We start from the raw sequence: 18,950 nt of genomic DNA, 5'->3' as shown, positions 1-18,950 counted from the left end.
GATAAAAGGAGAAAGTAATAAGGCAAATAAATTTTCAAGCAAATTAAATTAATAAATTAAATCTTGGTTCTTAGAAAATATCAGCAAAAGAGACAACATAATAGTAAAACCAGTCAAATAAAAGAGAACTTAGACCAATGTATACGAAAGTTTGGAGAAGGCAATGGCACCCACTCTAGTACCTTTGCCTGGAAAATCCCATGAGCGGAGGAGCCTGGCAGGCTGCAGTCCATGAGGTCGCTAAGAGTCGGACACAACTGAGCAAATTCAATTTCACTTTTCACTTTCATGCATTGGAAAAGGAAATGGCAACCCACTCCAGCGTTCTTGCCTGGAGAATCCCAGGGCTGAGGGAGCCTGGTGGGAGGCCATCTATGGGGTCGCACAGAGTCGGACACAACTGAAGTGACTTAGCAGTAGCAGCAGCATACGAAAGTTATCAAGGAATTATCTCACACGAGAGGACCTTGCCTAGAGTGTTTCACAGGTGAACTCAACCAGTTCTTTAGAGAATAGATCCTCCACTGCTGCTCCAGATTAAGGGAGACTAAGAGACACAACTACTAAATACAAGACATGATTCTGAACTAAATTGCTAATATGGGACAGTATTGGGACCAGTGACAAAGTTGTAATATGAACTGCAGATTAAAGTATGGTATCAATGTTAAATTTCCTCAATTTGTGGTTCTATCTGTAGAATATCACTGTTATTTTAAAGTAATATATATGGTTGTGCTCTAAAAGACAAAAAATAGACTTGAATAGACTAGAATTAATAGAAAAATATAGTGTTCTTAGATCCAAAGACTGGTAAAATATTTTTGACCAAAGTAAATTAGGTTATCTTTGAGTCCATTCAAAATTCCAAAGTGACTTTATGAATTTATGAGAGTGATTTAAAATACATTGGAAGATATATTTACATAGTTTTAACTTTAAAAAATCTGAAGGTGAAAACAATGGAGAGCAAGAAATTCATGAACTGTAGATATTGACAATATTGACATAAAGGTAAAAAAATTAAAATTGTATGAAACTGGACCAGTAGAAAAGAAGTCCCAGAACATATGTGTGTGTGTGTGTGTGTGATTGTATGAATTAAGCATATGTTAAAAGAGTCATTTCAAATCAGGAGAGAAATTGTACATTCTTCTAGAGCAGTACTGAGGGAGTGGGCTCATTGTTTGAAGGGGGAAGTGATTATGTTCACATCACACAGACTATGGAGACAACCTGCCATCCAGCCATCTCATCCTCTGTCACCCTCCTTCTCTTTCTGCCTTCAATCTTTCCCAGCATCAGCGTCTTTTCCAATGAGTAAGTTCTTCTCATCAGGCGGCCAAAGTATTGGAGTTTCAGCTTCAATATTAATACTTCTGAAGAGTATTCAGGGCTGATTTCCTTTAAGATTGACTGGTTTTAGCTCATTACTATCCCAGTACTGTCCCATCTTAGCAATTTATTTAGTGCTTACCAGCACTGGAGAAGGAAATGGCAGCCCGCTCCAGTGTTCTTGCCTGGAGAATCCCAGGGACGGGGGAGCCTGGTGGGCGGCTGTCTATGGGGTCGCACGGAGTCGGACACAACTGAAGCGACTTAGCAGCAGCAGCAGCACTGGAGAAGGAAATGGCAGCCCGCTCCAGTGTTCTTGCCTGGAGAATCCCAGGGACGGGGGAGCCTGGTGGGCTGCCATCTATGGGGTCGCACAGAGTGGGACATGACTGAAGCAACTTAGCAGCAGCAGCAGCACTATATGATGGTTTCCCTGGTTGACCAGACAGTGAAGAATCCACCTGCAGTACAGGAGACCTAGGTTCAATCCCTGGGTCAGGAAGATCTCCTGGAGAGGGGAATGGCAACCCACTCCAGTATTCTTGCCTGGAGAATCCCATGGACAGAGGAGCCTGGCAGGTTACAATCCAAAGGGTTGCAAAGAGCTGGACACGAGTGAAGCAACAGCATACACACAAGCACTGTATTGATGTTAACTTGTAGTAGCTATAGTATAATGTAGCTACTACTAATATAGCTAGTATAGCTAATATAGCTACTACTATATAGATGTTAAATATTAGTAGCTATAGTGTAATAACGTAATAACAAAATATTCTTAATACTTGTCTTAATTGGATTATTAGTTCCGTTATCATGCTCTAAGCTATAATCAAATTAATACCATTCTAAATATTACTCAGCCATAAAAAGGAATGAAATTATGCCATTTGCAGCAATGTGGATGGAACTAGAGAATATCATGCTTAGTGAAGTCAGAGAAAAACAAATACGGTATGTTATCACTTATATGTAGAATCTAAAATATTGAATAAATTAATGTATACAGCAAATAGAAACAGACAGATATACAAAATATACTAGTTGTTACAGAGAAAGGGAAGAAGGGAAGAGCAAGATAGGGTTATCAGGTTAAGAAATAGAAAGTAGTATGATAAAATAGATAAGCAACAAGGATATGCTGTATACCACGGAGAATTAGTCATTATTTTGTAATAGCTTTCAATGAAGTATAATCTATAAAAATGATCACTATGCTGTATACCTAAAACTAATATAATGTTGTAAATCAACATACTTCAAAAAACAAAAATCAATACCATTCTTTCAATGAGCTTGCAAATACTCTGCATAGAAGTGTGGTTGTTGTTCAGTCAAAAGTCGTGTCCAACTCTGCGACTCCATGACTGCAACAGGCCATGCCTCTCTGTCCCTCACCACTCCTGGAGTTTGCCCAAGTTCATGTCTGTTGCATCAGTGATGCCATCAACTGTCTCATCCTATGTCACTCTCCTCTCCTTCTGCCTTCAATCGTTTCCAGCATCAGGGTTTTTTCCAATGAGTCAGATGTTTGCATCAGGTGGCCAAAGTATTGGAGCTTCAGCTTCATCATCAGTCCTTCCAATGAGTATTCAGGGTTGATTTCCTTTAGAATTGGCTGGTTTGATCTCCTTGCTGTCCAAGCATAGAAGTGTAAAAGTAAATATATAAAACCATTAAGGGAGTTACAATAGTAATCATCCTATTAGGATTTGGCTGTTTTCTTTATTTTGTTCTTTAAAAATTCTCTGGAATTTTTAAATATAATCTTAATTTAAGAATGAAAGTTACTTTAATGACAATCTCATTGGTTTTGCCTGGATATTTTCACTTCCAGTGGTATATTTGAAAAGTAATGGATATTGTACTATGTTTTTATTAATATGATTGAAACTGAAATATTAATATATAACAGTGACATGTGAAAACTTATTTGTTTCTTTCAATGAAATACATAAAGTCTTGACATTGAGAAAATTAACCGTTTGTGATTACTCTGACAATTTGGTTTTTTTCCCCAGTACTTATGTTTTGTTTTTTTGTAAGGGCAGTAACAACTGACATATTGCATTTACTAAGACCGGTTGAAACTTTAAGGTCTTTAAGGTAAAGTGTTTAGAACAAGAATGTTTATATTCCCATATTAGCAGAAACTGACCATAATATGAGGTCTCAATAAATGATTTTTAGAATTAAAGTTTCAAAGTTAGAAAAGCTCTTATATTACCAATTAAATCTATTCTTTATACAGATGAGTAATCTAAAGTGATGAAGGTTTGCCTACTTGCCCAAAGTCATGTCATATATCATTAAATAAAGGTTAAGACTTGAATACATTCTTTCTTTCTTCTCTGCCACCGTTCTTTCCCCTCCTTCCCTCCCTCTCCAACCCTTCTTTTCATCCTCTTTAGCATTTCTTCAATGCCTATTTTCTCCCAAGCAAGTCTGAAATTTTTACATTAAAATATTATTTCAAGATCAAAGAATAGAAAACAATGTTTAAGAAAACTGTCAAGAAATTTTTAAAAATCTATGAACAGTTCATTCTTGTGGAGAGTAGGATAAAAAATGTATGATTTAAGAAGTTGAATAGGCAGGATAGACTAGAGGCTTGTTTATTATGTGCTAAGGCTCTTCAATAATGATTTTTCTTCCACTTCGTGCAAAAAAAATCTTTAAGGTGAAAATGAGAGAATAGGGGGAGGGACTTCCCAGACGGTTCAGTGGTTCAGATCCCATGCTTCCAAAGCAGAGTCCAGGTTTGATCCCTGGTTAGGAGCTAAGATCCCACATGCCATGCAAGGCAGCAAAAAAAAAAAAAAAGAAGAAGAAGAAGAATGATAGTGGAAAATACATAAAGGAATTGAAGGCATCTTTCAGTTCAGTTCAGTTCAGTTGCTCAGTTGTGTCCAGCTCTTTGCGACCCCATGGACTGCAGCACACCAGACTTCCCTGTCCATCACCAACTCCCAGAGTTTACTCAAACTCATGTCCATTGAGTCGATGATGCCATCCAACCATCTCATTCTCTGTTGTCTGCTTGTCCTCCTGCCTTCAATCTTCCCCAGCATCAGGGTCTTTTCCAATGAGTCAGTTTTTCGCATCAGGTGACCAAAGTATTGCAGTTTCAGCTTCAGCATCAGTCCTTCCAATGAATATTCAGTACTGATTTCCTTTAGGATTGACTGGTTGGATCTCCTTGCAGTCCAGGAGTCTTTAATAAGGCACCTTTAATGGTCCAAATTTCCAAGTCTAAGTGAATGATATCCTAAGGGAGTAAATGCATTTCCTGAGGTGATATATGAGTTACCATAGATAATATGTGCAAAACAAGAAAAAGAGCTATTATATCATTGGAGATTGACATATTCAAAATTAGAAAAGAAAATTCATTCTCACAGAGCAATGAATTTGATTTTATTTTCTGATAAATAAAATGGATTATTAGTCAGATGTGTTATAGGTGTCAATAAAGTAAAGCAGTTCATTTTCTTCTTTGATGGCATTAGCTATTCATAAAATCAATATGATTACTCATATATTTTGAGTTCAATAATGCCTTTTACAAAGCACTTAAAAACTATATAGAGAAAATTGACTGGATGACAGTATAGTAAAAATACTTATAGATGACTAAAAAAATCGTATCTGAAGTGTTAACTGATGAACTATTGTCAAAGTGGGCAGCACTGTAGAGGCAAGTTTCAATACTTTGAGCTTGTCCACATACTCTTCATAAGTATTTTACTAGTAATGTAGATGAAGAAGTAAAAGCCTGCCTCTCAGACTTCTAAATGAGCAGGAAAAGGTGATGTAATTGTTGATAGTAAAGATTTCAAATGTTTTAGAAGGGTGTGAAGATCAAAAAAACCAAAGAATGAAATCGGTGAAAGACAAATATCAAATTCAGCATGGATCACACCCTTGTAGTGGTAAGAGGCTTGCGTAACTCAGTGCAGTTATGAGGCATGCCATGCAGGACCCCCCAAGATGAATGTGTCATAGTGGAGAGTTCTGGCAAAAGGGGGTCCACTGGAGGAGAGAATGGCAAACCACTTCAGTATTTTGCCTCAAGAACCCCATAAACAATATAAAATTCAATATTTTGCTTCAAAATCAACTGCATAGGATTTCTGAAGACTTTTGATCAACAGTATTTTGTTTTAAAATATTTTATAATTTTAAGATCAATAATTTTTATTTGATCCTAAATTTAGGCTAAGTCCATCTTGTATGAAAAGCTCCCTTGGTGATTAAATAAACAAATTATTTTTATTTTAAAGTAACTTTTCTAAGTAGAGAATAAACTGGTGTTCTCTAAGTATTTGAAAAACTGTCATAGAGGGAGATCTATTTAGATTTATAATGTGATGTATCAGAGACATACTTAAGAGAGGATACAAAGAAATATATATCAGTTCATAATAAAATCAATATGTTATATTAATTAGAATATTTCAAATGTAAATTTTTCATCTTCGTAATTGGGCTTGTTAGAATATTAAATAATATAATGTATGTGGAGCATGTAACATGGCACTAGATATATAGTAAACATTAAATAAATGTATAGCTATTGGTATTACTAGTATAATGTCCTTAGCATTATGTTCAAGCATAAATTACATGACTACTTGTTGGATATGCTCATTTATTTCAAATTAAATTTAGAGTAAATGTGTTTCAATACTTTGTGTGTAAGTTTCTGAAAGTCAATGAGCCTATGGCTTATTAGGCATGTTCCATCGTATTATCCAGGGCTCTGTAGGTAGCTCAGACAGTAAAGAATCTGCCTGCAATGTGGGAGACCTGGGTTCTATCCCTGGGTTGGGAAGATCCCTTAGAGAAGGAAATGGTTACCCACTCCAGTTTTCTTGCCTGGAGAATTCCATGGACAGAGAAGCCTGGCAGGATACAGTTCATGTGGTCACAAAGAATCAGACATGACTGAGCAACTAACTCTTTTACTTCACTTTCTTTGTATTATCCATCCATCTCTTATATGACTAGAAGAATGTAAATCTTCTATCTCCTGTCAAGGTAAATGCTACAACTGTGTAATTAGAACAGTTGAAAAATATTTATATTCTACAATAGTTTTAGTGCTAGATCTTATCAAAATTCAAATAAGCACCTTTACATTAAATGCTTAATATATAGTAATAGTTTGTAATATATTGAACCTGCCCTAGTAAACTCTACCTTATCTAATGTTAAATAACATAAACATAAGTATATTGATAAAGCAAGAACCTGATTTTAATTATTGAAATAATTAAGATATGTCTTCTATCACTTCTATAAAACAGTAGATTCTTATATTGCCATTTTATTTTTATTCTATAAAATCCCCTCTTTGTCAGTTATGCTAAGAAATAGAAAACTTATAAGAATTGGTTAATGAATATCTAGTAAATATTCCACCTTCCTTCATGTGAAACAAGAATTTATTGATGATGAATCTATGCCAAATAAGTGTGCTGGATACAAGAATATGCCAATTTTTTGTTAAAGTGACAGTCCCTGCCTTCACAGGGCTTTTGGTCTAATAGAAATTTTCATTGGTCAAAAATCATACAAATATGGGTAAAATTACAACTGGTATAACTGCCAGGAAAGTGAGGGATACTCCTTCTAATAATGTAAAGAACAGAATTATTATTCCAGTCAAAACAGCCCACAGATAGCTTCCCTGCAGAAGTGATAATTGAGCTGATTTATGAATATGAAGAAGAGTTCACTTGAAGCTTCAGGAGGATCAATTCAGATAGTATAATCAGAATGTAAGATCATGCATCACAAAGAAGTGCTGGAAAGAAAAATAGTCCAGTAGGAATATGTTGAGGTAGGTGGAGGATAGTCTATCCAAAGATGTATAGACTTTATTAAAGATTTTGATCTCTTTTCTTAAAAGCAGTACAAATCCACAGAAAACCTTCAAACTGTGGTAAGGAACAGGATGAGATTTGCTCAACAGAAAGACTGGCAAGATTTAAGACTGATGTGAAAAGATATCCAGTGAAGCAGGAAAACATTGGAAGAGGACTGATTTGAGTTGAATAATTCTGTTGTGGTCTCGGCCATATTAAATTCGAAGTGTTTTGGAGACATCTAATAGAAATATCAATTATGTAATTACATAAATCATTCTAGACTCCAGAGCTCAGCTCTAAATCTAGAAGTATAAATTTGTAAATCATGTGTGTAGATGGGGCTTAATGGGGGTAATGGATATGAATGGGCTTGCCGAGGCAGAGGATCTCAAATAAGAAAAGGGCCAAGTACAGAGGATCACCAACGTCAAATTGCCAAGAAATGGATGTTTAAGCATCTGAAATGGAAGGGAATGGTTGTTAAGTTTATTGATTGAGGGTTGGCATTAGATAGGAGGACAGTTTCTCCATAGCAGATAAATTTGAGTCAAATAGGCTGGATGTGGGATATAGATTGAGAAATAGAAATAAGTATGAATTTTAATTCAGTATCTTCTGTGTCCTCTGTAAAATAGCAGTGGAGGTCATCTTCTGAGAGTTAGAGGGACTGAGAAAATTAAATATTTTATGAGGCTAAAGATGGGAGAAGTCATTGTAGAAACTGAACAAGTAAGTTGAAATACACATACATACATACATGCATCGGTACATAAATACACAGACAAATGATAGACAAAGAGGGAGGGAAAGAAAGAAAGGCATGGTTGTTTGAGCATTTTTGGTTACTTGGACCTTTCCAAGAAGTTTTAGGAACATCTTTCTGAGTCAGTGGTTCTTGCTTTTTCTTCTGCTACAGTACAGCTTCTTTATTAGAAGTAAAGAATATCATATACTAATAACAAACACAGTGGTCTGCTGTATTACTGACTCACAAGTCTGGAGTCAGGCACTTCCTCAGGAAATTGTATACAAGTCTCAAAGACAGAAAAATCTGTGTGTTTTTGGGTATGTGTTGTGCTTGTAAATGCATTTGTGCAGTTTAAAAAGCCCATTTTATGATTCTAATATCCTCTCCACAGGGTGACTGGGAATTTCTCCTTGAGCACAGAATAACCAAGGGTTTGACAGTAGACTAGAATTTAGGAAGTTCTTCATAGAAACAGGAAAAGCAATTATTATTTTTAATAAATATTTTAGCACATGCAAAGTAATCAGTTCACTTCTCCAAAAGAAAACAATAACAAATACAGCACAATGTCCCCTAGGTATTTTTATTACATTACAGAAATTTACTGTGTGATATGTACAAGTATCTATTATCAGTATAGTAATTTTTCTGATCATAATTATTAAATGTAAAACATTTAGTTATTTATTAGCAAAATATTTGTGAACATTTACAAATGTTTAATCAATATGTTTTCAGCAAATTCCTCCTTAGATGGAAATTTTTTTACTTTGACTCATATAGTGCTTTGGGTCCCTAGTGCATCAATTCATAAATTACTGATCCACAGTACTTTAATATCCTGAAAAAGGAAATGTGTTTTTTGAGAATTTAATTGAATCTTGAGGAGTTACTTATTCACCACTGAGGCTGGGATAAGTGAGTCAGCTCACAATAGTCATACTAAAGACAGTTATATTCATTTCACAAATAGGTAAACTGAAGCTCAGAAAAAATAGGACTAAAGTGCTAAGGATCCAGGTTACATTTCTTTCAGAAAAACACCCGATTCCTAGTAAATAAACAATGTAAAATAAATACATGAGCTTGAAAGCAATAACTATTTCTCTGAAAATTCATTTCCATATAGTGTTACTAAGTTTAATACTTCTCAGTTAATAAGCCTAAATTCATAGTACTTATGATAATATAGCCTTGTTGCAGTGTAAATACTAAAATTAAGAAAAGCAAATTTCAAACTCTTTTAAAGTAAAAATTTTCCTAAAACTAGTTATCCTAATTACCTACAATATGAGCCATTTGGCAAATGAATGATTTCCTGCAGTATGGAAAAATGATTATAAGCACAGGCTTCGGAGTAAGAAAAACATAGCTTTAATATCTGGCTTCTGAAAACTTCATAAGTGTGAGGACTGAAATAAGTTACTTAAACTCTTTTAGTTTCTTCATCTATGGAATGGATAAGAAAACATGTAATTCCTAACTCATTGTAAGGATTAAATGAGAAAAGTTATTCTAATACTTAGCACCGGGCCTAGCATCAAAATATATGGATGAGCTGATACACACACACACACATACAAACACAGGCACACAGCTTAACTTTAGGTAGAGTATCTTTGTAGCTGTTATTACTTCAGAAGCTAGATGTATCTGAGTTGATTTAGCATTCCACTAGGCGTGTTACTTTTCATGTCTTTTTTCCTCCAAAAGCATTAAAACCAATTTCTGTATTCTTTCATTAAACAATAACAAAAAAAGAACAGTGAAAATGTTCAACAATTTACTGTTGTTTGTGTTTGTCTAAAAGAAGCTTTCTGCAAGTTTAGTCACAGCTATAGATCATTATTTCAAACAACATGCATAGTTTAGATATTTAAATATTTTTTACATCATAGAATTTAAATGTGAAATCATTTGTTCTGTGCTTTTACTGCAATTCCATGTGCCTTATTTTTTTTTTTAATATAATTTTATTTTATTTTATTTTTTTTTTGGTGGGAATGTAAATTTTTTTTTTTTTTTAAATTTTAAAATCTTTAATTCTTACATGCATTCCCAAACATGAACCCCCCCTCCCACCTCCCTCCCCATAACATCTTTCTGGGTCATCCCCATGCACCAGCCCCAAGCATGCTGCATCCTGCGTCAGACATAGACTGGCGATTCAATTCACATGATAGTATACATGTTAGAATGGCATTCTCCCAAATCATCCCACCCTCTCCCTCTCCCTCTGAGTCCAAAAGTCCGTTATACACATCTGTGTCTCTTTCCCTGTCTTGCATACAGGGTCGTCATTGCCATCTTCCTAAATTCCATATATATGTGTTAGTATACTGTATTGGTGTTTTTCTTTCTGGCTTACTTCACTCTGTATAATCGGCTCCAGTTTCATCCATCTCAACAGAACTGATTCAAATGAATTCTTTTTAACGGCTGAGTAATACTCCATTGTGTATATGTACCACAGCTTTCTTATCCATTCATCTGCTGATGGACATCTAGGTTGTTTCCATGTCCTGGCTATTATAAACAGTGCTGCGATGAACATTGGGGTACATGTGTCTCTTTCAATTCTGGTTTCCTCGGTGTGTATGCCCAGAAGTGGGATTGCTGGGTCATGAGGTAGTTCTATTTGCAATTTTTTAAGGAATCTCCACACTGTTCTCCATAGTGGCTGTACTAGTTTGCATTCCCACCAACAGTGTAGGAGGGTTCCCTTTTCTCCACACCCTCTCCAGCATTTATTATATAAGCCAAATAGCATATGCTATGATTTTGATTGCCAAATACTGAGAATCTAAGGCACACTCTGAGAAGAATGGTTATTGCTCCAAGAAGAGTATTTGTCTCCTTAATCTAATTGTTTACTAAAATGTTTCTGAGGTTTAAAAAATAAAATTATGGTAGAAATTTCTGGTGTATGATGTTATAGCTTAGTGCCATGAAAGCTCTAATAAACTCTAATGTATGTAGAACCTAATAATATAAATTTTGATGCAGAGAAGTCTAAACCAAGGGTGAAATGCCATGTTGAATGCTTTTAATAACCTAACAATTTACACGGTAATAATATATTGAATTTCTTGGAAATATTTTCTCAGGAAGAATTGTTTAGAATAAGTTTTATCTTTGCTATTGTGTTAATGATGGCTTTGATAAAGTTACCCAAGGAAAAAAGACAGTTTCCTTCAGGAGTTACTGTGTCTGAAATATTCTTTCCTGATTTCACATGCACTGATAATATGAATAAGGTAATTTGTCTAACTCTCCTGAGCTAAGATTTGCAGTAGGAAATGCAAAATTCACATATGGCTATTCTCTAAGAAGTCTCTGCTGTGCTTTTCAGTTTTTATAAAAAGGCTTAAGATGTTGCCTGAGGCATCTATTTTTTTCCCTCAAGACAAACTACAGTGCCACAAATAAAGTTGTTTTTCACACTGCTAACATACTCCTTTCTCTTTCCATTTCTCAGAGAGCTGACATAGGAATTTCTGCTTTAACCATCACCCCAGACCGTGAGAATGTGGTGGACTTTACAACACGTTACATGGACTACTCAGTGGGAGTCCTACTTCGAAGGGCTGAAAAGACAGTGGATATGTTTGCCTGTCTTGCACCATTTGATCTCTCACTGTGGGCTTGCATTGCTGGCACAGTCCTTCTAGTGGGTCTACTGGTCTACCTCTTGAATTGGCTTAATCCTCCACGATTACAAATGGGATCAATGACTTCTACTACTCTCTACAACTCCATGTGGTTTGTGTATGGATCCTTTGTACAACAAGGTAAGGATAAAAAATATGCTATAATATAAAAAAGAAGTGTGTTGTTTCGTATGCCATGAATTCAGTTAGGAAGGTTCTGTATCTTGACATCAATAAATGTTCTAAAAGGTCTTCAGAGCAACACTCAGAAAAGAACATATTCTACTCTTCCCTAGTGGACCTCAAACACCAGATTTCCAGCAAAAAAAAAAAAAAAATAGTACAGTATCTTTTGATGTAAATTCAATTTCATCAGCAAAGCCAAAGATAAATGTCAGATGTCCATCAGCAGATGAATGGATAAGAAAGCTGTGGTACATATACACAATGGAGTATTACTCAGCCATTAAAAAGAATTCATTTGAATCAGTTCTGATGAGATGGATGAAACTGGAGCCGATTATACAGAGTGAAGTAAGCCAGAAAGAAAAACACCAATACAGTATACTAACACATATATATGGAATTTAGGAAGATGGCAATAACGACCCTGTATGCAAGACAGGGAAAGAGACACAGATGTGTATAATGGACCTTTGGACTCAGAGGGAGAGGGAGAGGGTGGGATGATTTGGGAGAATGACATTCTAACATGTATACTATCATGTAAGAATTGAATCGCCAGTCTATGTCTGACGCAGGATGCAGCATGGTTGGGGCTGGTGCATGGGGATGACCCAGAGAGATGTTATGGGGAGGGAGGTGGGAGGGGGGTTCATGTTTGGGAACGCATGTAAGAATTAAAGATATTAAAATTTAAAAAATAAAAAACTAAAATAAATAAATAAAAATAAAAATTAAAGAAAAAAAAAAGATGAAATTTTGCCAAACTGAAATTCTGAGAAATAGTCTTACTGGGATGAAAATACCTACTACCAGATATTGCTTAATTATTTACATATGTAAGAGATGTTGAGACTTGCTTTTTGTTGAGAGACATCATTTCATTTATTAAAAATATTTATTGGCAGTGAAAAGCCCTCAAGATTCCAATAAGAAAATTTATGCTATATCTTTCACTTTAATACATAATCTTTACCAGTTGTTTAACTGAAATTTCATTGTATTCTACAGAATGTCTTTGCTGTGTTGTTCGATAGTCAATCTGCCTACTCTTTAAACTTGTCTACATAATTACTTGACTCTGTTTCAGAATAGAACAATACTTATTAAATCCCTTATTTGAGACTACTGTCGTCATAGAAAATGAGATAATAAAATACTTAGGGGATTATTAGTTTCTAGCAGATGTGTCATATGTATTGAAGAGGAGACATAGGTGTCATAGTGGAGACACATGATGCTTTTCCCTTAATATTTATTAATACAACTCTCAATAGCATCTTATTTTTTAAAGATACTTGCTATTGGATCTTCCATGAAATTTCATCCTTTCTATCTCATTTGACTAATCATAAATTTTGTCTAGACTTTTAATCTCTACTTTCTTACTTAAAATCTGTCCCTTAAACATGCTTTTCCCACTACCTTTCTGTATCTTCATATATTTATCACAGAAAGTTTTGGTCCATTAAATAATCACTAATCTAGTAGATATTTGCATCCGTGCATGCTCAGTAATGTACAACTCTTTCTGACCCCATGGACTACATATAACCCACCAAACTTCTCTCTCCATGGGATTTCTCGGGCATGAATACTGGAGAGGGTTGCCATTTCCTTCTCCAGGGGATTTTCCCATACCAGGGATTGAACCTGCATCTCTTGCATCTCCTGCATTGGTGGGCAGATTCTGTACCACTAGCGCCGCCTAGGAAGTCCATGTGGTAGATATTTAATCCACACCTTTTATTTAATAGAACTTTGCTAGAAGGCAATGGCACCCCACTCCAGTACTCTTTTGCCTGGGAAATCCCATGGATGGAGGAGCCTGGTGGGCTGCAGTCCATGGGGTCGCTAGCAGTCGGACACGACTGAGTGACTTCACTTTCACTTTTCACTTTCATGCATTGGAGAAGGAAATGGCAACCCACTCCAGTGTTCTTGCCTGAAGAATCCCAGGGACAGAGGAGCCTGGTGGGCTTCCGTCCATGGGGTCGCACAGAGTCGGACACGACTGTGACTTAGCAGCTTAGCAGCAGGCACTGAGTATACAGTTGTGAACAAAGGAGTCTTTGCCATCATTGATCTACAAGTCCTTTGGGACATAAACATGTAAAACCCACATGTGGTAGAGATCAGCACAGTCTGTTATGAGACCATAGAGGTAGGGAGGCTACATATATCTTAACGTGGCAAAGAAGGCTTTTTGAGTTAATACTGTATGAACAGACAGAATTAACTATGCAAAGGGCTTATTGAAGAAGAGGATGGGGGAAGGACACATAGATGGCAGGACAGAATTGAAGACCAAGAAGTGAGAAGGAAAGTGCAGTAAACATTGCAGAATGTAACCGATAAAGATAAGGCTGAAGGTATATTTGTCAATAGCAGGGATTTGAATTTGATCTTCAGGGAAATTATCAGCAATTTAAAGGCATTAAGCAGGAAAATACATGTTTAAATTTTAACTATAGAAATATTCTGATTATCAAATGGAGGAAATTGAAAAAGAACAATGTGGAAAGGGAAAAAAATTAGCTGAGTATTATAATAACTAAGTGAAGAGGCAGTGTGGCTTGCACAAAGGAAAGATGACATTGGGAATAAAAAGAAGGGTATTGATGAATTGGGGTTAATAGAACATGGTAAATTATACAGTGGTATGGGGATTGATACCGAAGGACAAAAAGGAGGTGAAATTTTATGCTAAATTTCTGGATTAGGAAGTTATGTGTATTGGATGTTGATGTCATTTCTGGGGGAAAAAAATTAGAGAGTAGCAGGTGTGATAGGGAAGGTAACACATGCATTTTGGTGCCTTTGAGTTATGGTATCTGTGAAATATCCAGGGTATATTTCTAATGCTTGTTAGTGGTTTGATATATTTGTCAGAAACACAGAAAAGCCATCTGGGCTGGATTATATATTGGATATATATTGAGGCAATATTGGCATGTAAGAGATAATTGAAGCCAAGAAAGTGAATCATATCATACTGCGTGTGCCTGATTGAAGACCACTACCCAGAAAGGGCCTAGGACAGAGCCCTGTGGAAATGAATGAGTAGAGGAAATTTCAGTGGTAAATTATAAAGAATGACAAAAAGAAGTAAGTACCACATATACCATCTAGTTGTACACACACAAAGTAAAGATAATTTTTGAATATGGAAGATTTGGTTGACAAGAGTTAAACATTTCAATGAATTGAATAAAATTAATACTTGAAAGGCATTCACTGGACTTAGTGATAACCTTTCTATGGATAGTGTTCTACCCAGAAAAGTACACAGTGACTATAGCTGTGTAATAAATTAATTTAAAACCTATCAATTTTGTGCATCACAGATCCAGACAAAACATGGTGAAGGTGGTTTGTCTTTGCTCAATAATCTCCAAACTCCCGCTAGACAGCCCAAAGTTTGCAAGCTAAACTTATCTGAAGCCTTGTTCATTCTACTCACATGTCTGGTAGTTAATGCTTGCTGAGAGCTATTTTCCTCTGTGGCCTTTCTCTATAGGATAATTTGGCTTTCTCACAGCATGATGGTTGATTTCTCCATAGAGAACATCCTCAAAATAGAGAAAAAAGTCAATGAAACAGAAGAATTTTGTAGTCCAGCTTGGGAATTACAAATTTGTATTCTGATGTGAGGTTCTCTTGCAGGAAACACTCTGTATGTGCCACCTCATTGCTTTGTAATGACAATTAAAATGGTTTAAAAATGTGAACTTCTTAAATGCAATGACTTACATAAGTATCACATAAGTGTTTACTAAATAAAAAGCAAAAACTTAGGCTCAACTATGAACAGTTAGGCACATGAAAAAAAGGGTAACAAGGCAAATTACTTTAAATTATTGCCAAATCTGTGGTTGAAATCATAGATATTAGCATACATGGAGAAATAAAAAAATAGAAGCACCAGTGATGAGTCCAATAGTGAGTAAGACCAGAAGGTGATAGAGTAGTAGTGGGAGCGAGTACAGTTCTCAATGAGGACAAAGAACAATAGTGGAAACATTAGTGTGAGAGTTGAAAGTTTGTATTTACCGAATGGAACCTGTGGATGTGGATTCCTAAAGAGGTATTATACAAAAAAGATCTTAATGACCCAGATAACCACAAAGGTGTGATCACTCACCTAGTGCCAGACCTCCTGGAGTGTGAAGTCAAGTGGGCCTTAGGAAGCATCACTACTAACAAAGCTATCGGAGGTGATGGAATCCCAGCTGAGCTATTTAAATCTTAAAAGATGATGCTGTGAAAGTGCTGCACTCAATATGCAAGCAAATGTGGAAAACTCAGCAGCCACAGGACTGGAAATGTCAGTTTACATTTGCAGTGCGAAAGAAAGGCAATGCCAAAGAATGTTCAAACTACCACAGAATTGTACTTATCTCTCATGCTAGCAAAGTAATGCTCAAAATTCTCCAAGCTAGGCTTCAACAATATGTGAACCGGGAACTTCCAGATGTTCAAGCTGGATTTAGAAAAGGCAGAGGAACCAGAGATCAAATTGTCAACATTTGTTGGGTCATCAAAAAAGCAAGAGAGTTCCAGAAAAACATCTCTTTCTGCTTTATTGACTACACCAAAGCCTTTGACTGTGTGGATCACAATAAACTGTGGAAAATTCTGAAAGAGACAGGAATACCAGACCACCTGACCTGATTCTTGAGAAATATGTATGCAGGTAAAGAGGCAACAGTTAGAACCGGACATGAAACAATGGATTGGTTCCAAATTGGGAAGGAGTATGTCAATGCTGTATATTGTCACCCAGATTTTCTTAACTTATATGCAGAGTATGGTTTGAAATATCAGATGGATGAAGCACAAAGTGAAATCAAGACTTTGGGGAGAAATACCAATAACCTCAGATATGCAGATGACACCACCCTTATGGCAGAAAGCAAAGAGGAACTGAAGAGCCTCTTGATGAAAGTGAAAGAGGAGAGTGAAAAACTAGTTTGAAACTCAACATTCAAAAAACAAAGATCATGACATCTGGTCCCATTTCTTCATGACAAATAGATGGAGAAACAATGGAAACAGTGACAGACTTTAAAATCTTGGGCTCCAGAATCACTGCAGATGGTGAACTGCAGCCATGAAATTAAAACACGCATGCTCCTTGGAAGAAAAACTGTGACCAACCTAGGCAGCATATTAAAAAGCAGAGAAATTACTTTGCTGAAAAAGGTCTATCTAGTCAAGGCTATGGTTTTTCCAGTAATCATGTATGGATGAGAAAGTTGGGCCATAAAGAAAGCTGAGCACCAAGGAATTGATGCTTTTGAACTGTGGTGATGGAGAAATCTTCAGAGGCCCTTGGACTACAAGGAGATCAAACTAGTCAATCCTCAAGGAAATCAGTCCTGAATATTCATTAGAAGGACTGATGCTGAAGTTGAAACTGTAATACTTTGGCCACCTGATGTGAAGAACTGACTCATTGGAAAAGACCCCGATACTGGGAAAGATGGAAGGCAGGAGAAGAATGGGACGACAGAGGATGAGATGGTTGGATGGCATCACCGACTCAGTGGACATCAGTTTGAACAAGCTGTGGAGTTAGTGATGATCAGGGAAGCCTAGCATGCTGCAGTCCATGGGGTCACAAAGAGTCGGACACGTTTAAGCGACTGAACTGGACTGAAGAGGTGGTGAAGGACCTCAAACTTGATCAACTGAGAGTCCAGAGGATTAGATGAACCATCTCTAATGATGGTTGACTTAGATTAGAGGAAAAGAAAATAAATCATGTGTCAAAACTGTCAGTAAGTGAGGATAGATAAGTAGGATTTGATAGATATGAGCATTGACTAAAAACAGAAGGTGGTAAAGCTAAATGCAGTTAATCTCTTTTTTTAATCTCACTTCTTTGCATTCTAGCCAGTTTTTCTGTGCATGGTTTCAATTACTACCAAAATGCAGATGTTTCCCAAATACATCATCCATCCTTTAATTTTAGTTTTGTATACTGTCACTAGACTCTCAGGATATATCAGAGATTCCACAAATTCCAATATGTCAATAACTGAATTTATTTTGAACTTTAAACCTTTATAGCCTCTCATATTCTCTATTCCAGCTGATGCATTAGTGACTTAAACAGGTTAGAAACTTTTTGAAAACCATTTAGATTTCTTCTTCTTTCTATTCCTTATATCTACCTATTATCAAGTCCTGCAAAATTTACCAATTTATTTTAGGTGTGGAAATCTCTTCTCACCTAGGGAGATAAACCCTAGATTGTTACCTCGATTAGTCAGGAATCTCATAATACATCTTCCTTTTCCAAATTTATTTCCTGTAAATATATGGTCCACATACTTTTATGTATACCCAAAATATCACGGTCATGGAAAGCTAACCACATAATTCCCATTCTTCAAATATTTCCTTGACTCCCCAATGCCCACAGTTTAAAAGTAATTTAGAGCATGAACAGTATTCCATCATATGACCCTTGTCCAGTCTTGATTCTCATTTCCTGTCACTTATGGCTCATCTCTAATTGTCCAGTTTCTCCAAACTGTATTTGTATCTTGAACATAAGACTGTGTCATGTCTCTGCTTTTACACTTTTCAATTCCTGAAATGCCTTTATTACCAATTTCTTAATCTCTACTCCCACTTCCTGCTTTCATATGGCAAATTCTTGTGCAACTTCTAATTATTCTTCTGATCTCACTTTTTCAAGAAGTCTTTGCTGGGATTAGGGACCATCTTCCATGCTCTGTCAGATATATTTATCATATATGTATCAACTGTAGTGTAATTGCCTTTTTTTTATTTGTCTTCACCTGAGTCCTTTGAACACAAGACAGTGCCCTATTTATCTTTAAAGCCCCTTTACCTAAGCCCATGTCATGTACATGAAAAAAGAGAAAGCATAAGTCACTCAGTCATGCCCAACTCTTTGCGACATATTAGGTGTTTGATAAATGCATAGTGATCAATTAAATAAACTAATAAGTGCTAAATAATTAACTCCCCTGGAGGAAGCCATGGCAACCCACTCCAGTATTCTTGCCTGGAAAATCCCCTTGGATAGAGGAGCCTGACGGGCTGCAGTCCATGGGGTCACAAAGAGTCAGGCACGACTGAGCAACTAAGCACAGCAAATACTTAACTAAATCAAGTGTAGAGTTA

The 18,950-nt window shown here is 36.2% G+C and overlaps 1 protein-coding gene across 1 annotated transcript in view; it reads left to right on the top strand.

The window, feature by feature from the left end:
- Window positions 1-18,950, top strand: part of GRID2 (glutamate ionotropic receptor delta type subunit 2) — a 1,640,866-nt gene that overhangs the window by 1,300,939 nt on the left and 320,977 nt on the right. The window contains exon 11 of the mRNA XM_004009703.6: window positions 11,435-11,747. Coding sequence (XP_004009752.1) covers window positions 11,435-11,747 — 313 coding nt within the window. The remainder of the gene's footprint in view (window positions 1-11,434; window positions 11,748-18,950) is intronic.

Source organism: Ovis aries, chromosome 6 (assembly GCF_016772045.2).
Source record: "Ovis aries strain OAR_USU_Benz2616 breed Rambouillet chromosome 6, ARS-UI_Ramb_v3.0, whole genome shotgun sequence".
Lineage (NCBI taxonomy): Eukaryota > Metazoa > Chordata > Mammalia > Artiodactyla > Bovidae > Ovis > Ovis aries.
The sequence above is the reverse complement of the archived record's forward strand: the minus strand, read 5'-3'. Positions and strand labels throughout refer to the sequence as shown.